Source organism: Eutrigla gurnardus, assembly GCF_963514095.1.
Source record: "Eutrigla gurnardus genome assembly, chromosome: 17".
Classification (NCBI taxonomy): Eukaryota; Metazoa; Chordata; class Actinopteri; order Perciformes; family Triglidae; genus Eutrigla; species Eutrigla gurnardus.
The window spans coordinates 1,055,559-1,077,075 of NC_139928.1; the positions used below are offsets into that span (position 1 = coordinate 1,055,559).

General features: G+C 45.1%; 2 protein-coding genes and 1 long non-coding RNA gene across 3 annotated transcripts in view; 1 reads left to right on the top strand and 2 right to left on the bottom strand.

The window, feature by feature from the left end:
- sema4ab (sema domain, immunoglobulin domain (Ig), transmembrane domain (TM) and short cytoplasmic domain, (semaphorin) 4Ab) overlaps window positions 1-2,178 on the bottom strand; it is a 47,901-nt gene extending 45,723 nt beyond the window's left edge. Inside the window, exon 1 of the mRNA XM_084031589.1 lies at window positions 2,145-2,178. The gene's annotated coding sequence lies outside the window, so the exon portion shown is untranslated. The remainder of the gene's footprint in view (window positions 1-2,144) is intronic.
- A 6,235-nt stretch (window positions 2,179-8,413) lies between these two features.
- Window positions 8,414-10,253, top strand: LOC311027827. The gene is made up of 3 exons (XR_014598640.1): window positions 8,414-8,492; window positions 8,694-8,739; window positions 9,728-10,253. It is a non-coding gene; the product is annotated as an uncharacterized lncRNA (long non-coding RNA).
- Window positions 10,254-11,819: 1,566 nt separating this feature from the next.
- s100v2 (S100 calcium binding protein V2) lies at window positions 11,820-20,000 on the bottom strand. Its single transcript, XM_084031630.1, has 3 exons — window positions 19,844-20,000; window positions 14,360-14,491; window positions 11,820-13,214 (listed from the first exon to the last, which is right to left on the bottom strand). The coding sequence occupies exons 1-3, from the start codon at window positions 19,850-19,852 to the stop codon at window positions 13,047-13,049; spliced, it is 309 nt and encodes a 102-aa protein (XP_083887756.1). The 5' UTR covers window positions 19,853-20,000; the 3' UTR covers window positions 11,820-13,046.
- Window positions 20,001-21,517: the final 1,517 nt, after the last annotated feature.

Consider the following 21,517-nt stretch of genomic DNA (forward strand, 5'->3'; position numbering starts at 1 on the left):
CCTTAGGATCTCTAACTTTGTTAAAGTCCCCACCCAATATTGTATATAAATTTCCAAACTGTGTAATTGCATTACCGATACCTACAAAGAAACCTGGCAGGTCTGCTGTTGGAGCATATATGTTCATAAAAGTACATCTAATACCAAAAAGTTCAGCATCCATTGCTACCCATCTCCCTTCTTCATCTGATTGTTGTTTGAGTATTTTGATATTAAAATTCTTCCGAATTAGAATGGCGACTCCCCTCTGACTAGAGCATCCGGCACTATAAAGAACTTTCCCTACTCAATCCCTTTGCAGTAATAACGAATCATTCTTTTCCAAATGAGTCTCCTGCAGAAAGACCAGATCTGGGTTTTTCTGTTTAAGATACGAAAGAATCTTTCTCCTTTTGATGGCTGAGTTTGCACCCTTAATGTTCAATGATGTCAGTCTAACCACTTCACCCACAGTTTGTTATTAAATGTAAAATGAAACCAATACTTATAAGCGTTTGTCCGAAGATATTTACAGATCTCCTGTCCTGTTATGTTTCTCCCTCGTGAAACGACTAACCTTACATAAAACTCAACACTAATTACCAAAGCCCTAACACAACATAAAAAACAACTGTGAGCCAAAACAGAACTTGAGGCTCTCCTACTCTAACTAAACTGCGATAATGCATCCGCGTGAAAGGGGCACCTGGCCTGCCCCGGCTCCCCTCCGCCCCATTCCCCCATTTTTTCCCTTTTCTTTTTCTTCCCATTTATCCTATAGATGTGCTTTTCATATGCATGACTGTTGGAAGGCTGGCCTAAGTGAATGGAGTGTAGGAGGCAGACTCGCAAAGCAGGGTTCAAGTATCAAAAGAGAGTTTTATTTTTTCCAAAGAGTGCCACCAAAATGCACAGTGAACCAAACAAAAAAAATATATTTACAAAAAGTATCAAAGACATAACAGCTAACTCAGCTGAACTGAAAAGACTTAATTCAATGTGACAGTGAGACACATTGTGCACTCTCCTGCACACCTGGGGCCCGTACTACGAAGCGAGTTCAACATACCCAGGGTTTCTTTCAGAGATCGAGCTTGAGTTACCCTAACAAAGGAGATCGGAGATAAGCGGTCACACGAAGCTGGTTATCAACTCGTTAACTCAACCCAGGGTTTTCCAATCGAGCTATCAGCGCGTGCACATGAAAGAGGCGGCGTTTGCAGCATTTGACCAATCACAAACATGGATCAGTCTACGGCAGCGGAGCGGCGTATTTCACGTACGAGGAGCGAACCATAATCTTACAGAAATACGAAAAAGTTAAACATATAATACAGGCAAAAGGCAACAGTGTCATCTGCCAAATGCAGGAAGGACAGCTGGCAAAAACTCGCCGACTGTGTGGATGCGGAAGTCGTATTAATAGTATTAGTAGTACTATAATATGACTGCCCCATCATAAGGGCACTAGTAGATCAGACTGATTTGACTCCAACGGTAACTTCGCTGATAGCTTAGTGGTAGAGTTACCGATCCGTGTTACGAGGCTCCTTACAGCGGCCCCGGTTCGAATCCGCCCTGCGGCCGTCTTTTAAATCATGTCGTCACTCTTTCTTTAGTCCCTTTAACTCTTACGATGTCCTTCAGCAATAAAAGGCCAAACATATAACTTTAAAATAATGAATTTGTTGCTTGGATGTATTCTTATAACGTGGTTTATGACAATATCAGCCTCATTCTTTCAGCTGCAATCCCGGCGGTGTAAAACGGACTTGGGAGCAAATCAAATAAATATAAAAACATAATTCAAAGTGGTAAGTAGGCTGTACGCTGACAAAGAAAAGTCTTTCCCTCTGATGAGAATCTGTATCTCTCATATAAAACATCATCAGGGACAGAAAAAGGGTTTTGCCGGTCTCTGTACACTCTATAGTTCTCCTACGAGACCCTCTCACGATCCACGAGCTTCTTTTTTTTTATGTCGGCGCACCAAGACAGCTGATTGGTCAGTCGGCGGTGTGTTTCTCCACGTTGATCTCTTATCAGGAACATAACCTGCACCGGAGCAGGTTAGCTCCACAGCGTAAGTAACCATGGCGATTTACCCCGGTAAGAAGTGAACCAGCGTCGTAGGACGGAAAACCCAGGGTTAACGCTCAACTTACCTCGCTAAGCCCAAATCCCGCTTCGTAGTACAGGCCTCTGGTGTCCTCTCTCTCTGACACCACACACTCATCTGACTTCCCCTGCATGCTGGGAGCCAAATACAGGAATCCACCTGGACTCACCCAAGCAGCAGGGAAGCCTCCTTTTACTTCTACAAACTGGTAAGCATCCATATTAATAATCTTCATTTCATCACACAATGGGAATTCTCATAAGCTTTTCTCACACACACATCTGTGCTCAAATACATCACATAATATCAAACTATACACTTTTCACACTCCCACACAATCTACAACCCCCCCATAGATGGTACCGCCTGTTGACCTCACTGATGATGTCATCCAGGTTATAAAAGCAGGAAGTAATGAACCTTTCCTCCTTTTGCCACTGGTCCACATGGTGAGTATGAAACACAAGCAACAAAACGGACAAATGGTGTGGTCTCACCCACTTTGTCACAATGACCCATAATAAGTTAACCACAGCTGAATATTATTATGTCTTCCAGGAGGAAATTTAAATAAAACACATGACAAATTATAAGTAAATGTGTAAAACAACAGAACAGAGAAAGAAAAACTGCACATTCTATACACGCACCAGCTACTCAAAATAATAACCCAAATTTACTCTATATTCACTTCCTGTAAATACACAGGTCTGTCTATTAAAAATAAGAATATGCCAATAGCGTGTATGTCTGTGTAAGAGCAAGTCATTCTCAAAGACAGTGTATAGTCCTCTCTGGAGACAGGTGTGGAAGTAACACACTATGAGTCTGGTGCTTTATAATAAACACCCAGAAGAATAACTAATAAACATACCTATATTGGCCATCGTGACTTTCAACACAGTCCTATATTCTGATGTTTAGCCCTGTGTTGTGAGGAAGGCAGCTGCTGCATCTGGTGAGGTGAAGGTGTGGGACCTGTTGTTTACAGAGACTTTCAGAGTCGCTGGATACGCCATGGAGCATGACATCCCCCGCTCCTGGAGCTGTTTCTTTACCATGTCGAACTTCCTTCGCTGCTGAAGCACATCTTGAGAAAAATCCTGAAAGAAGGAGATCCTGTTGCCTTCCCATTCGACTCTCCTCTTCTCAAGGGCCGCTCGAAGAACTGCTTCTCTTGCGCTGAATCTCAGAAAGCGAGCCAGGACATAACGGCTGCGCCCATCGTCTCGCTTCGGGCCGACATGGTGAACTCGTTCCAATTCGAATCCCGCTTCCACGTCTAGGTCCAGTTTTTCAGCCAGAATATGAAGCATGAAACCACTATCTGTAAAAAGGGCCTTCAGAGATTATACTTCCTGCGCAGACTAAAATCTTTTAATGTTGATAAGACCTTAATGGTTCTGTTCTATAGATCTTTTATTGAGTCAGTTTTAACTTTTTGCTTGATCTCATTCTATGGAAACCTGTCGGTTAAAAACAAAAATTGCCTGCTCAAAATTGTGAGAGATGCCAATAAGATAATGGGTATGCAGCAGCTCTCTCTCTCAGAGATCTTTGACAGACGAGTCTTACGGAAGGCTCGGACCATCCTGTCTAGCCTGGATCACCCATTGTTGCAGGAATTCATTTCTCTGCCGTCTGGACGGAGATATATGCTACCTAGGGCACGAAAAAATAGGTATAAATTTTCCTTTGTTCCACGTGCAATCAAAACAATCAATCTGCACAATTCTTAAATGCACTGCTCCTGTGGCATTTCTTATCCCTTATACGCTTTATTCTCTCTGACACCTATATTTTTATTTCGCTTAAGATTGTCTTAAATCAAGTTTGGTTGTGCTGTACTCTGCAACATTGTTTCATGTCACTGTTTGTTTGTTTATTTATTGTTGTTGTGTAAGTTGCATTGCCACTGCAAATCAAATTTCCCCTGGAGGGACAATAAAGCTCTGAACTGAACTTAGATCCTGTTTCTCTGTGTTTTCGGCTATGCCTGCCACACGTACGTTATTTCGCCTGCCAGCATCTTCTAAGTATGTAACTTTATCCTGGAGCTTTTTTAAGTTTGATAAGGCAGAGTCCAAACTAGCCCCTCGACTATCGCTAGCATCCTCGAGGTCAGAAATCCTGGTTTCAGCCTCCGTCACTCGTGCCCCAAGCTGTTCCACAGCTGTTTGTAGCTTCTCCATGCCTGTTTTCATGCTACTCACATCAGCTGCAATCCAATGCAACAGTTCTCTGATGCTGGCAAGCTCGGACCTTGTGTCGTCAGGTGTGGTCAGTGTTACGGCCGTAACAGTTTGTTTTGGGCTCTGCGCCATCTTGTCCTCCGTCGCGTTCTTTCTAGGTTGTTTCGCTGAACGAGGATGGTTTTGTCCCGGGTCTTGTGACATATCTATTGCTCGCCCTTTCCTACTATCTGGCAAAGTTTAGTCAATATATGACGGCTATAACATGGGGGTAGGGAAGCCTAGCAGAGCGGAGCCAGAAGCTATGCAGCCATGCTGGTGTCGCGCCTCACCGGAAGTGCGAACCATAATCTTACAGAAATACGAAGAAGTTAAACATATAATGCAGGCAAAAGGCAAGAGTTTCATCTGCCAAATGAAGCAAGGACAGCTGGCAAAACCTCGCCGACTGTGTGAATGCGGAAGTCGTATTAATAGTATTAGTAATAGTAGTATAATATGACTACCCCATCATAAGGGCACTAGTAGATCTGACTGATTGCATGACAACAGTCACTTCGCTGATAGCTTATGGTACAGACACACCAACTCCGGCAACGGACGTCAAGTCAACGGATCCCATTCATTGTCTATGTAGAGCAGGAGCTCCGCATGATGGATACAGCACGTCGAGTTGACGGCCCGTCGCTGTATGTGAATTTGCATAAAGTTCGATAGATTGAACCTTATGCAAATGACGTCCGTCCAACGCAATGCGGCCGGCACCAGAAACTTCATTCAAACTATCAAACTAGGCAGTGTTGATCAAATATGAATCCAGATTCCGTTACTGCACTATACATTTCCCGCCTCAAATGTTTTGTTGTTGTTGTTTAACTGTAAAATGAGATTGTTTGTGGCCCGGCCGCCATGTTGGAAACGGCAACAATTGGGATTGTGGTGAGCGATCGCTGAGCAGTTTGGGATCGGGGACGTTCTGCAGTAGGAATGAGAGAGAAATCCGACCGGCACCTGCTGCATTTACACCGATAATGTGTCATCATTCATGGCTGTAATAAACACTATTTCTGCTTTGTACATGTTGTGGAAGTCCCGGACACACCGGTAAACTAAACGGTGTCCTGTCTGAGTTTACCTATACCTGGAGGGGGATGTTCCCATTCATTGTTTATGTAAGAAGCCGTGCAATGACTTCGCGTCGCGGCGAGTTTCGAGAGACGGGGCGCCGCCGCCTGCAAGCCCACGAAAATCTTTTAAACTGACCATTGTCGATGATAAATAAAGACAGATTCAGCAGCCTTAGCCTATTAGAGTACAGGAACACCCCGGTCGATGGACTGAAATCGCCAGCGCAGCTGTTGATGAGCAGTGGTCTGCGCTCAATCCTTCTGTCCACAGAAAAACAACTTCAACCGGAGCTCGTCTGTTGCAGCACAGTTTACAGTCGGAGAGAAGTTTGTCAGACAAGGCAAAAACTATACTATGACAAGAGTGCAAAAGCACAACCTGCCCTGCCTGCAGGAGCTGCAATCCGTTTCCAACTGCCAAATAGAAGATGGGAGCCCAAAACAGTTGGGGATCCAGCAGGCACCCAGAGATCATACAACATCCTCACAGAAGAAGACTTTGATGGTGAAATTGTTTTGTTGTGATGCTATAATTCAGATAAATACCTGAGTCAATGTTGTAAATGTTATATTCAGTTTTGCTAATGTTCCCAGAAATTATTATTTGCAATGGTTTTTTGTTCTTAAAAGAAAGGAGATGTAGTATTTGGGCATAGTTACGAGTCCACTAGTTGATGACACACCAAGGCACGAGGCAGAGTCATGTAAAACAAAATAAAGGTTGGCGGCACATGCACGAGACCGAAGCACATTGCCTGTATTTATTAAATCCGAGCTGTGAATACTACAGTAAGTAGGCTGTACGCTGACACAGATAAGTCATTCCCTCCGATGAGAATCTGTATCTCATATAAAACACTGTCAGGGAAAGAAAAGGGGTTTTTGCCGGCCTCTGAACACTCTAGTTCTCCTCAGAAACCCTCTCACAATCCACCGAGCTTCTTTTTTTTTTATCCGCGACCAAGAGAGCTGATTGGTCAGTAGGCAGTGTTTTTTTCCACGTTGATCTCTTATCAGGAACATAACCTGCTCCGGAGCAGGTTAACTCTGCAGCATAATTTACCATGGCGATGTGCCCCAGTAAGAAGTGAACCAGCGTCGTAGGACGGAAAACCCAGGGTTAACACTTAAGTTACCTCGCTAAGCCCAAATCCTGCTTCCTAGTACAGGCCCCCTGGGGCCCCATGGGTAGATCCCCATGGTAACTCAGGCTGTGGAGCTAACCTGCTCCAGAGCAGGTTATGTTCCTGCCTACTGTGACGTCTTTGCAATCGGCTGCTAAGTCGGACACAATTCTAGCCATCATGCATCGCTTTCAACCCACAATACATCACGTTAGGTAGCGCGCTGCAGACGGCTACATCAAGTTGAATTCCCCTAATGTCTTCCCTTCTCTCCATGTCTGGTCATTGTATCTGTCTATCTCTGTCCATGTCTGCTCCTGCCCATGTTCTTGTCCGTTTCAAGTCCCTTTGTGGTATGTTTTGGTTTTCAGTTTTCCATGTTTGATTTGAACTTTGCCTTTTTCTTTGCACTTTGTCCTGCCTTTTGTTGCTACTTTGCCTTGCTGTTTTTTTGCTACTTTGCCTTTTGTCCCCTTTTGACTGTTTTTTGTACCTGACTACCCAGTTTTTTGTATTCAGCTTAAATAAAGCTCGCTTTTTGTTTCTCCCTATCTTGCCCCCTCATCTGATTAATTGCATTTGGGTCCTCCCTCCATTTCCATAGCTATGCCTTTTTCTCATCGTGACAGAATGACAGGACCAAAAAAGGACCCAGTAGTTAATGGCCATGACATTATCAAGTGGTATCAGGACTTTATGACCAATCCTGCTAGCAGGGCTCGCCAAATTGCTGCTAGCAACCTTTTTTTTTTCAAGCCACAGCCAAGCTACCAGCCCATGCCTCAGTCACAGCCAAGCTACCGGCCTCAGCCCATGCCTCGGCTACGGCCTCAGACCATGCATCAGCCACAGCACAGCTACCAGCCCATGCCTGCGAGGTCATCCTCTTTAACGGCATGGCTGACAATGGTTCCTGCTGCTCCACCTGCCAGTGGTCCTCAGTCGGCGGCCCGATCGACACCAGTCCAGGCGGAGGCCCGTCCGTCACCAGTCCAGGCAGAGGATCGTCCGTCACCAGTCCAGACGGGGGACCGTCCGACGTCTACTCCACGCAGCCTTCCGGGGGTCCGCTCATCACCCGTTCCTGTCCCGACGGGGGACCGTCCGACGGCTGCTCCACCCAGCCTTCCGGGGGTCCGCTCGTCACCCGTTTCTGACCTGGCGGGGGACCGTCCGACGCCTGCTCCACGCATCCTGCCGTGGATCTGCGCGTCACCCGTTCCTGTTACAACAGGGGACTGTCCAATGCCTGCTCCACGCATCCTCGCCCTCATGCCCGGTCTCGCCCTCATGCCCAGTCTCGCCCTCATGCCCGGTCTCGCCCTCATGCCCGGTCTCGCCCTCATGCCCGGCCTCCTGAGGGGCCCCGCCCGCTGGCCCTGTGATAGACTGGTTACCTGTCTGTCTCTACATGTCGGCCCTGTGATAGACTGGTTACCTGTCTGTCTCTACACGTCGGCCCTGTGATAGACTGGTTACCTGTCTGTCTCTACACGTCGGCCCTGTGATAGACTGGTTACCTGTCTGTCTCTACATGTCGGCCCTGTGATAGACTGGTTACCTGTCCAGGTGAACCCTGCCTTCGCCCAATGACAGATGGGATCGGCTCCAGCCTCCCGTGACCCTGAATACAGGATAAGCGGTAGACAATGGATGGACATTACTTTAAGCTAAAAAAATAATTCATAATCCAAACAGAAAAAGGCTAATGTTGCACAGTGAAGTCATCCTGAAGTAGAGCAGTGAAAGCAGTTGGGTAATGTTTAACTGATGAAGTGTCCTGAACATTCACGTTTATCTAACCAAATGTGGACTGAGATATTAGGTTCAGCTCCTATGGCTGCTGAGATCACCTTTTCATCTTCAGCTGCTCTGCACAGAAACATGCTGCGACTCTGTGGATATCCCCTTTTTATTTTCCAGCTGTCTTTGGCATCAGGAGTCATCGCTGGTGAGACATTTATACTTTAATTTTAAATGTGTGAAGCGTAAAAAAACATGTCACATTAATAAACCTAATATATCCATATTCATTGAACTGCACAAGTAAAACTGACTTTACCTACAAAACATCATCAGAACGTGTTAACTAATGATTATTGTGATCATCTGACCAACCCGTTTTCATCTATCAGTGATTTTGTGGTTACAGATGGGAGAGATCAGAGGACTGCAGTCAGTTTGAACCCAGAAAACAGGTGAGACATCACATGGTTAACCTGACTATTCACAGAGTCTCTGATAGGAAACAGCTGCTCAATGTAATATTACATTAATATCTTTGATATAAGCTACAAAACGATGTTCTATCGGGCCTATCCTTTGTAGCTAGCATGATGTTAGCCAGTCCACACTGAAACATCACTGTACATTCTTAAACAGCCTTCTTTCCCTCAGACTTGTTAACTGACACATGAGAAACAGCAGGGCTCTCAAGTTTTTAACTTAGTTCAGCGTGAGATTTTGGCTGAAGGTTCATGTCCACAGGCAGCGTTATTTCCACGCTTCCCATTCATTGTCTATGTAAGAAGCGAGTTTCGAGAGACGGGGCGTCGCCTCTGCAAGCTCTCGAAAATCTTTTAAACTTACCGTTGTCGATCTAAAATAAAGACACATTCAGCAACTGCATAGCTTATTTCTCACATAAAATGTTTTCAGAAACACATTTCGGTGAACTACTTTCGTAAAATAAGATAATCTTTTTTTTATTATCCCGTTAATTGAAATAGTAGATGTGGCGTGTGAGCGTGTGAACAGGTTGAAACGCGTGAGACTTGAGAGCCCTGTCATTCAGTGTTAGCATTGGCATGGCGAGCATGTAAGCGAGCATTTAGCTCAAAGCAGCAGCTCAGAGAGCCGCTAGCATGACTATACATGTAGCGTTGACCTGAACCGGTTCTTTTCGCCTGTGCTCTGTTGTACACTACTGTTTCCTTGGTTCGCTGCTTTATGTGCTTTTAAGTGCTTTTAAGTGCTTCCTTTTTGTCTTTGCAAGATCCGTGTTAGATACATGCGGGCCCATTCATTGCTCTTTTAATTACGCTGTCAGGTTTGATAAATACGACGTAAAATGAGGCACAGCGTGCGCTGTGTGCAAACTCTCAATAAAAAACGCAGCGCAAACTGCGGCAGTCTTAGTAATTCTACCCCTCAGTGTTAATTCATCCTTCACGCTCCTATTTCCAGGTCAGATCTTCAGAGGATCCCACCAAGATTTAACCCACTAAATCCTGATCCAGAACCTCTGACTATGTGTCATATAATTACTGACAGCTGCAACCCTGCATTTCTTCTTCTGAGGTCCATTAATCAGGCAAGACCTGCTGGTCTCCTTCAGGAGACCCTCCCAGTGGATTTGACGAAGGCAGATGGTTTCAGGTTCAGCAGTGATACATTGGACACAAAACTGATGCCCGACCAGGAGCCTATGAGCCACCAGAGCATCGTTGTTATGGAGGAGGACCCTGCAGTGATGGAAGCAGCCTCTTACCTGTTTGAGAGGTATCTCACCATGTCAACATTGCTGATGTACCAGAAGGGGGTGCTACATGTTCTCAGAGGACGCCACGTCTTCCGTTCTAGAGATCATGAGGTCATACTTGTTGGTCACGGCAGCACAGGGACCAATGGAACAGTCCAGTTAGCTGGTTATGGTCCAGAGGAACTTGCAGGAATGGTGTCAACCTTAAACACTCACAGCACTGCTAGTCATCTTGGCGTCATCAGCCTCATCAGCTGCAACCTGGGAAATTACCTGAACTTCATGTTCCAGCTGCTCCGAGCCCTCCGGTCCCTCAGCATTGACACAAAGCTCCACCTTCACAAGTCCTTCCTATCTGTTGGCTCTAATGGTGACATAATGACCAGAACTGACAGCGTCTGGAGGTCACATGACCACAGAGGAAGAGTTGTTGCTGCTCTGGACCAGAGAGGTGAACTGCTTATGATGGCGGAGGTGGGCTGTGCAGGGCCGGCGTTTCCTGGTTATAAAGGAAATGTGCTGTACCTGCAGACGCTGGAGTGGCCCCACCAGCCACAGATGTTTGTCCCGATGGAGCTGCGGAACAAATATCATTCCATCGACTGTCTGGAGGGGCTGACCTGGAGCCTGTTCTTCGGGGAGAATGATCGAAAACGAGCTCCTGATTACGTCCCAGACCAAAGTCTCCGGGAAGCTGTTTGGCTCACAGAACCAGGACTAGAAGAAAAGGATGTGGCCTTGAAGCATATCAGTAACATTCAGGATCTACTGGTGGAGATACGCTACAACGCCAAAGAGGAAGTTGCATCAGACCTTTACTACGTTCTCAATGAATGCATCTACAGAGTACACAGGAAGAATCTGAGTGTGAGTCTGGTGGGAAAGTTCATGAGCTCTGACAGTCCAGCTGACGTTGAATCTTTCCGTCTAAACTTCAGCAACCAGTTGATTGAGTCATCGCTGCAGGAGCTGAGTCAGGGTCTCAAAGCCTCCAGATTCATAGACTTTTGTCGCCAGACCTTCCAGTTCCAGCAGTGTGTCTTCAACTGCGAGAGGTGGGGCCGTTACTTTATGGTTGCAGTGTTTTCAGCGTCTGTGCTAAACTTCAGAACCTTCTCGCTCTTCCTCATGAGTGTCATCGGTTGTGAAGTGGGCCGTTCCCGAGGGGCCGACAGCCCGCTGTGCACTGCATTTGCTGGCGTGGACCACCCCATGGCGACTGACCAGACCTGGCCGGAGTATCAGCGGCGGGGTTTCTATGGCTGCACTGTGGACAACTATGAGATTGCCCCGCGTGACAGGCAGATCTGGTTGGATCAGGTTGTTGCAAAGGAAAATGCTCTGTACATCACATCAAAGCAGATGATGAATGCGGTGGACCACGACGAGCAAACAGAGCTGGACATCTTCGGGAGGGTCAAGGTCATGAACAAGTACGTGTTCTCGTCCTACCTGGAGTTCTTCAGAGGGACACCAGAGGGAAAGAGACTCAAGAGAGGATGTACTATCCATGAGTTCAACCCTGATGCTAATATACAGTAGTTCATCTCATTTTAATATTCTTATGATTATATTTCATATTGCTGAAAGGTCTGAACCTGATATGATGCTGTACTTCTACTAGTTCAGCCACACATTTGACTGTTTAAATAGCTGGAATAGATAACAAAGATATGGAACTAAATGAAACTAAATAAAATACAACATAACATCTGTCACATTTTCATGTAAGATACTTAAAACTGTGAGCCACCTCCTTATTAAATCAAAAAATTATGAAACAATAACAGATTGCGGTTCTGGTGAAATTGTTTGTATCTTTATTACATCATATTTATTTTGGTGTCACACAGATCAGAATACAGAGAATTACAAAATATAAATACGTAGAAAAGTGGAAAGAATTGCTGGTAGAAACGTATGAAGGGACTATGAAGGACAAAGACAATCTGAGGACTTTTATCTGATGATTTCAAAGTCAAACATACTGACCAAAGTACACTTTTGTGTATTTGACCTCATGTGTCCACGACATGAGCTCAAATAGAGATGATTCATATCATGAGACTTGACATGACTGCTAACTGTCAGTGTTAAAACAATAACAGATACAAAGGAATAAAAACATTCTGTTTCTAAGGATAAACTGTGATGTTGATGATGAAGATGCCTGAGGTGCCTTCAAATGGTTCTCCTCCTTTCTGACATGCACTGTATTAGAAGTTCACTATTAGAAACAATATGGTTGGCATGTACGTGGTTACCTCGACATCTTTAAATTGTGAATAATGTCATTTATTTGACGCTTGATGGAGTCAGTCAACAGGCACTTTGATCTATTAGAAAATCTTCTTATTGTTGGGAATAACACGCTCATCCTCCTACTAGTAGTGAAGTGAACAAGAGCCATTCGAAGGCACCATGAATTCCCAATTCTACATGGAAACAAGATGAAGGGGAAGTGACTGTTAGTGATCATGACAGGTCACATGATCACAGGGTGTCCACTACCAGCTGGTGTTCATGCTGAAGCCTTAAGAGACTACGTGGATGCTGACACATATGGTTAGTTTGATGCAATGTTTTAAGTGTGACCATTGAGAAGTCTTGGTCTGGGAGGAAAATCTGTGTTTATCTTGAATAAAACATATAAGGACAGGTGACCTTCTGTTAAGGGTAATGTTTATCAAGGATGTCAAAGAAAACAACATACTGGAGGTACTTCATTCATGATCACCACATGGCTGCAGACACATGTTATCTGCTACAGGTATGAAGAGGATGACGTTATTTTACTGTAAGAGAGTTTATGTGCAGACTTGGGACAATGTGATCATTTTGAACTGGTGCAAAGGATGCTGGGTTGTGTGTAAAGACTGTCATGGATTAGAGAGAAACGTTAAGACTAGTTTGTACTCTACTTTGTATTCTGTCGGACACCTGAGGATGAGAATGATGTGATGTACATATGGATCCTCTGTTGGGTTCAACTCGGAGCGGAGGTGTTGAACTCGGAGTCTCTCATCACAGGACGATGCAGCTGCAGGAGGAGCCCATCTGGCTGCTGAGGAGGCCATGCTGCGTTGTGGCTACTGACTGGATCAAGTTCCAGAAATGCTTGAAAGAGATGCCCTCGCCGTCACCGACACCCATCTTCCTCAGGATCTCACCAAAGCCCTGGTCTGAGCCCGCCTGGTGGTCAGCAAGGGCAGAAACAGAAACCATTAGTGTGTTTACTGGGAATGAGAAGAAAACTTCAGTCCTACGCTACAGGAATGCTCCACTTCATCAGAGTAGCAGCCGACATCTGGGAACATGGAGAGGTCTGTGAAGACTAGTTGGATGGGGTCTCTGTCGACTAGTTGGATTAGGTCTCTAAAGACTAGTTGGATGAGGTCTCCGAAGACTAGTTAGATGAGGTCTCTGAAGACTAGTAGGATGGGGTCTCTGTAGACTATTTGGATGGGGTCTCTGTAGACTAGTTGGGTTAGGTCTCTAAAGACTAGTTGGATGGGGTCTCTGAAGACTAGTTGGGTGAGGTATCTAAAGACTAGTTGGATGGGGTCTATAAAGACTAGTTGGATGTGGTCTCTGAAGACTAGTTGGGTGAGGTCTCTAAAGACTAGTTTGATGGTGTCTGTGAAGACTAGTTGGATGGGGTCTGTGAAGACTAGTTGGATGGTGTCTGTGAAGACTAGTTGGATGGGGTCTCTAAGGACTAGTTGGATGGGGTCTCTAAATACTAGTTGGATGGTGTCTGTGAAGACCAGTTGGATGGGGTCTCTAAATAGTAGTTGGATGGTGTCTGTGAAGACTAGTTGGATGGGGTCTCTGGGCTTGGCATCAGCTGAACTGAGGTCAGAAATCTAGGAGGTAGGTGGAATAGAGAATTTTGAACAATTTGAATTTGGAAGTACATGACGTTAACTTAATAATAAACTATGATAGCATAATAAATGTCACAAAATGTAATTTCATAACTCATGTCAAATGACACAAGTCAGAGGAGTATGTTAATCCTTACTGCTCAGAGCTGTGTTGCGTGTTCAACATTCTTTGGTTAGCTGTCAAAACATCTTAAAATCTCAAAATCATCAAAAAATTCTACCCATTTTTTTATTGTCTTCTTTCATTTTGGAGTAAAAGGTACAAGAAACCCCACTAGGAAGCTGAATATCAAACACAATCATTTTTTTCTGCTGACTGTCAGTGGTTTACTCCATCTGACCTTGATGATGACTTAATCCACAACATAAGGTCATATATGAGTGAGGTCCGTGGGAACCAGGATGTCTTAGTGGGAGCTTTGCTACCGCGGAGACGGAGATCACGTTTACCTTGACCAGGTTTGGCATCTGGGAGGAGAGAAGACCTTTGAACTCATCAGTTTTCAGCGTTTGAGCATTGTCAGCTGAAGCAGAGTGGAACTGGGTGACCAGTGTGTTGATGGCCTTCTCTAGGTCTGAATACTGGGAGGAGACAAAGAAAAGGGATGCTCAACAAACCTCTGCATTATGAATAACAGGCTTTGCTCCAAATAGCTGCTCAATGCACACATTAGATCAAATGAATGAGAAAAGGACACAAATATAATTAATCACTTCCTTCAAAAACAGCCCCTATGACCTTTGTAAGCTGCTATGTCTTTGGATAAACCGGCCACGTGGCCACATTTTAAAATCCTCCCTCCAGAGACTCTCCCCTAAACACATTAATGTTCCTAGCAGACTACTGCTGGGGGACAAGTCAACAACACAGATGGCCTGCAGGTCACCACTACCATATCCAATTGTCTTACACTGAGGGCCGCCCACACTCCGCCATCCGTACCGTGTCCGAGCATGTTTGACCCCCAAAGTCCAGTTTGTGTGACTAGTGTGAGGCTCCGTACCGTGCTGACGCCCGGTCCACTTCCTCTGCCCTGGCACAGTTGGGAGAGGGGGGCTTCAGCACCGTCCAGTTGGGAGAGGGGGGGCTTCAGCACAATACAGTTGGGAGAGGGGGGCTTCAGCACAGTACGGTTGGGAGAGAGGGGGGCTTCAGCACGGTCATGTTGGGAGAGGGGGGCTTCAGCACGGTCAGGTTGGGAGAGGGGGGCTTAAGCACAGTACGGTTGGGAGAGGGGGGCTTCAGCACTGTTGGGTTGGGAGAGGGGGGCTTCAGCACGGTACAGTTAGGAGAAGGGGGCTTCAGCACTGTACGGTTGGGAGAGGGGGATTCAGCACTGTACGGTTGGGAGAGGGGGGCTTTAGCACAGTACGGGTCATGCATGAGGACATCCTCCCGCTATTGAGACGCTTTTTTTTCTAAAAAATTCTGTTGATTTGTCGGGCACAGATGGATTCTGGGTCGGGCTTGCTTGGGCTTCAGACTTAGACAGATACTCTACAGATCGTGTCTAACAGGATGTAACTTTTTCTATGACTTCCTGTCAAATCTTCTTGGCCGATGGAAACTGTCAGACTTGAACGCAGCATTTAGACTCCGCCTCCTGCTGCTGCTGCCTGCTCTCGTCTACTTTCCAGGTCATCCTCAGGCAGTTCATCTCGAACAAGCCAAATTAATCCTATCGACGTTCTATTGACCTGTCTCTATATTTCTAGCAAGGAAAAGGTATTATGCCATCCATCCATCCATTGTCTACCGCTTATCCTGTATTCAGGGTCACGGGGGGGCTGGAGCCGATCCCAGCTAAGTTAGTATGCAATAATTATAAATATTGTTTTATTGCCCAGCCGTAAATGTTTAACCTGCTGTCAGTTACACAGTTCAAATAAATATTAAAGATAACAAATCTAAGAGACTCCTCGAAGAGGAGCAGCTTGTCACTTAAAGGAGAATAGTGTTGGTCCACCTTAAAGGTCAGCCCACCTTAAGTGTTCCTGAGACAGAGTTTTTGCCCAGACAGGAAGTTAGCTTGTGTCTAGTTTAGGGATGTCCCGATCCAGCTTTTTGCACTTCCGATCCGATACCGATATTGTAGCTTTTAGTATCCTCCGACACCGGCCGATCCAAGCATGTATTAAAGATTAAAGATAATTACTTATTTTGTTGTCAGACTCATGTTGAAAAGGGTTTTACTCTTAAGAACAACTAGCCAACTTAATTAGGTTAGTTTGAATAATCCACAATGGTTGGTAATGAGAAGCTGACCGGTTTATTCTTAACAGGGTTAAATAAACACAAAATAGACAAAAAAATAAATAGTCAATTAACCACACAAACTGAATTGGCATCAGTGCTCTGCTCTTGAACAACAAGAGTGTAAACCAAGGCTTAAAAAGCCATCAGTGCAAATATTGTAAACTATATAAAAAAAGCAAAACACACAGAAAACCTGAGTAGAAAATAAATAGTCAATTAACCACACACAAACGTCGTCTTTTAGGGTAAAATAATCCCACACAGCTGACATTTTTATCGATATCTTTAAATTCTTAGTGGGACATGCACAGACAAGTCTGTCTTGTTGTTGTTTAGGGGATGCTGGACAGGTTGCGAGGTGTGCGCTAGGTGCGCTGGAAAACACGGACCGGAGTTTTGAAAACTGGATCGGGAGTCCGGATCGGGATTTTCCCGTGCAGGCCGAATGTTACATGGACGTGGTAACGGTTGTAGTACATCTGTGTAAGACTTGACAGTTTCTACCAGCAGACAAAATGCTGACAACTTCCCAGCTTAATGAAGTGATGTGTCTGTTTAGCTTCATACTGCTGATAAATGATGATGTAACATGTTTGTTCATCAGGTTATTGTTGCAGCTGGTTATTAGGCTCCATGGTGAGAGGTTAAAATCACGTTATGAGTCTACGTATTTATGGATTGTTCCAATTTTTGTTTGTATACTGGAAGGTCCCATCCAGAGAGCTCATCCATTCATTTAGCCTGTGGAGTGGTCAGCTGTGTGTCTGCTGTCAGGGTTCCACCAATGTACCACAAGCCATACATAACGTAACGCAAGTGTACGGGCGAACAACTCAGCTCAGGAACACTTAAGGTGGGCTGACCTTTAAGGTGGTCAGCACTATTCTCCTGTAAGTGACAAGCTACTCCTCTGAGTCTTATTTATCATTAATATTTATTTTAACTAGGGGTGTCAACGTCTACACGTGTAAATGGGTAGAAGGATAATAAATCATAACGTTTAGAAAAATCAATAACTGTATACGTCATTTTTCCTCCTCCTCGTTTATTTCTCAACAATATATACGCCTATAGTATTTTTAGGGGTGATAATGTTGCCTGAAAGCTTCAGATAATAACATTAACTAACTATACAATTAAATGTTCCCACGAGTGCAGTTATCCGCATACATGATGGGGCACAATGTTACGTTGAAAAAAACCTGTGGCCACAGCCAGTGTCGCGTTGACTCGGGATGCGGGGACTGCCACTGAAAATACAGTTGAGTGTAAGACCACTTAAAGGCAAGACAGCTGCTGTGCTGTGTAGAAGAGAAGGGCGCTCATCATCTTCTCCATGCGCTAATGTTGTCCTGCTGAAAATAAAAACTGTTAATGGCTCGTTATTTTAGCCTTTATTGTTACGCTTTTTACGAGAATAACCTTGAATAAACGTTTGATTTAATGGGATTAGGAGGCGGTTGAATGGAAACAGAACCCTCTAGTGGTTATATGGCGCAACTGCGATAGAAAGAGATCATAAATGTAAACGTGTAACCGGGTACACGTCGGTTAGAAGCCCCGTGTACACGTGTAGAACATTTTTTAAACATTGACACCCATAATTTTAACTAGAGGGTCCCGTGTTTGATTCCCTGGTCTGGTTCCTTCTGTGTGGAGTTTGCTTATTCTCCCAGTGACAGCGTGGGTTCTCTCCGGGTTCTCTGGCATCCTCCTACAGTCCAAAAACATGCAGGACAGGGACCTGTTTGTCTCTACATGTCAGCCCTGTGATAGACTGGTTACCTGTCTGTCTCTACATGTCTCCCTGTGATAGACTGGTTACCTGTCTGTCTCTACATGTCAGCCCTGTGATAGACTGGTTACCTGTCCAGGGTGTACCCTGCCTTCGCCCAATGTCAGCTGGGATCGGCTCCAGCCCCCTGCGACCCTGAATACAGGATAAGCAGTAGACGATGGATGGATGGTAACTGTGTAACTTACAGCAGCAAGTTACTGTTGTAGCTACAGAGCTGTAATAGTATTATGAAGTACTCATATCAGTACTGAAATGAGTACTTGTAGAGGCTTCACATTCTGGTCCATATAAATATTCTGTCATTTATCTTTCTGTCTGCACAACAAGAGAAGATGGACATTCGTATGGTATATTTAGGAATGGTGATTATATATATAATATATATTCCTGTTCTTTATACTCGGAGTTATGACGTGGGGGGGACATGCACAAATCATGGACGGAATCGCAGAATTTTGACAATGAAAATTGAAACAACTGCAAAACGTGGAATTAGAATTTGTCGAAATCAAAGAAAAAAAAAAATCACCGGGGGGCAGGGCTGAGACACGCACGCGCACACACACACACATCCACAGTGATCGAGTCATGTCTAAGACATTTATTATAACTGAGCAGCTACAAACACAATCTCACATCAGAAGCGTTCCGAAATTAACTGATTCACAACTGAAAGTGAAACAATGACATTTTTGGATCTACACAAGGGGGCCCCAGCAGAAAAGTTTTGGGAACTCCCATTTGTACCAAGCAGTCAGATAGCTGTGTGCATTAAGGCGACAGCTGGTTGGAGTGGTCTGGTCTGTCATGGACCAGGTAGTGAACACTATTTGAAGACAGCTAGCTGCTGATTCATCCATTTGATCGAGTTGGATTTAATGTGGTGTAGAGCAGCTCTTGTTCAAGTTATTCAGCGCATGTGGGCCAACTGCTTTTTGTTGAAACCACACCCTTTTGGTCTGATGTAGGCTACTCAAGCTGCTGCAGGTCCACTTCCCCTCACAGAAACTGGCAGACCAGGTTTACTGGAGAATCACCTTTATTCTGAACTGGCCTAAAGACACGGTGGAAGCCGGAGGCTGCCTGCTGTAAAGCAGAAAACAGAGAGTCGTATGGTAGAGGAGCGGAGACTACTGACTCATTTAGCTTCACTGAAACAATTAAAGCCCATCACCACACCCTAACCCTGCATTTCTGCACAGCTCACTGCCGAACAAACAGGATCCACTCTCTGGGCTGGTTTCAAGGTTTTAGAATAAAATATGACATTCTTCTAACACCACGGTGTTGGATATGAGTTGGTCCAGAGGAAAGCTCATAGATCGTCACAACTTCATGGTTCGGGGCAACACTAAGGACCGGGCTCTGGACTTGCTGTCAGGTACACGTAGAAACACACCACGGGAGGTTGTTATTCACTTGTCATTGCGATCAAGGGAGAAGACAGCAGGGTCCTGTACCAAAGAGGAAGTCTGGTGGGTCAAATCCCCCTGGACATTCCCACGGAGACACTAACATCCTTCTTTCCATAATAATGGAGCAATCTCCCGCTATAGTTCTCTGCTTCTACAACGGGACCAAACTGTTGCCGTGTTGCATTCAGGGAGGGGCGGCCAACGACGCGGCGGCTGGGACGCACAATGGCTCCGCGTCCGCCTAGCAAAACGGTTTAAACTGACCACAGTTAGAAAAGAGTTCAACCCGACCCACAAGGATCTGAGACCTTCATTTTAAGCCTGGCTTCTCTGACAGGAAACCCCCCTCTACGTCTCCGAACCGTCCGCTGAAAACGTTGAAACCCGTTTGTGAACCGGGTCGACCCTCGACCCCCCCCCCCCCCCCGGTGCGTGCGTTAGTTAGTAGTCGGTTCGTTCCGTACCTGGGACATGTCGACTTGCTCTGGTCTCGTCTTCCTGCCGTGTCTGTCTGGATACGGGCTGCCGCTTTGTGTGTCGGTGGAGTTTTGCTGACAGACAGACGGACTGGCAGCGATCCCGGATCCTCCCTCAGAGAGACCAGCCCAGAAAAAACGGGATCTGAACCCTACACCTCCGCTCTTATATATGGTGTCCTATAGACAACCTGTGTGTGTGTGTGTGTGTGTGTGTGTGTGTGTGTGTGTGTGTGTGTGTGTGTGTGTATAACAGGTTTAATACTGTGTACATATACAGTCACGTGCTTGCATGTAGCAGACCGAGCTCACGTTCAGAGACTCGTCCACATCTGGAAACCTTTAGTCAGAGTTGGAAACTGGAGTTGTTGCGCAATACGCTGCTGCGAGTTGAGGCTGGTCCCCCCCCCGGTAGACGGTCCCGGTGTTAACCTCTGCACTGCCGGTAGTCTTTGAGACTGGCACACTATGTGAGACACACGGGGGCGGTTTTTAAACGAAAACAAGGAGGGAGAAAAAACCGGCTGGACCACATTCTTTCGATGTGAGTGAGGCTCCAGTAAGCGTGTGTCACTTTATCTGATTCACGTGGTCTACAGCCCCACCCCCTCCAGATCTGAGTAGGACGGGCTGATGCCACACCCAGTCAGAGACGCCACAACGGATTGTTTCAGGATGACACCATGAACATGTTCTCTCTAAAAAAAAGTAGTCTCTCGAACTCTTTCATTTATGTATAAAAGATTCATATTTTGTATATATATTTATTTATTTATTTGATATGGAATGTTAACTGGAACTGTTTTATCCCCAGATTGATTTTTTTCCTTTTTTCTGAATGTATTGTCAAAAGTAAATTTTATGAGGACTACATGTCTGAGCTGACTTTATGAAATACAATTTGTTAAAAAAAAAAACATGTTACCACAGTGTCAGGGCACACACATGAACACACACACATTTAACACACAGTTCAGTTGTATTAATCATTTAGTAGCTCCGACTCAACATGCACGTCTCTTTCCTATTTCACTTCTCTGCAGTCTCACAAGAGTGGAGAGTCCATGGTATGAGTCAAACTCCATTTCCCATGCCCCTCCCTGCCTGCCTGGTAAACACTCCCATCTCTGGAAGTGCTTTTAGGATAACCCTGAAGGCAACACGGGCTCCACTAACGGCTCAGAAGACACACATTATATATATATATATATCTGTCTACCTTATTTCTTGACTGACCACTGACCACTGGTAGTTAGAATTTTGTTTTCATTATTATTTATTTATTTGTAATAGTTTTCCTTTCATTTGTTATTGCTGTAACTTGCTAATTTGTTTATTTTGATCATATTTTGCATTATCTTGAATATGTCTTTCAAATTGTGCAATACAAAAAAAGACCTTATGGTGGAGAGAACTAAACATTCAAAATTGTGGTTACACTTCACAAGAGTCCATGCTGACGAGACTCGCTGCCACAAATGCAACAAGTGTTTTGCATGTGAGGTAACACGAGCCATCTGTCAAAGCATTAGCCAAGTCTGTCACATACAGGCGGAGAGATGCACGGCTCTCCACAGCTCCATCCTTCACTGAGCCGGTATGACATGTATGCTAGCAGCCTACAGATCACTCCACGGTCCTGACATTGGCTCATACATTCAA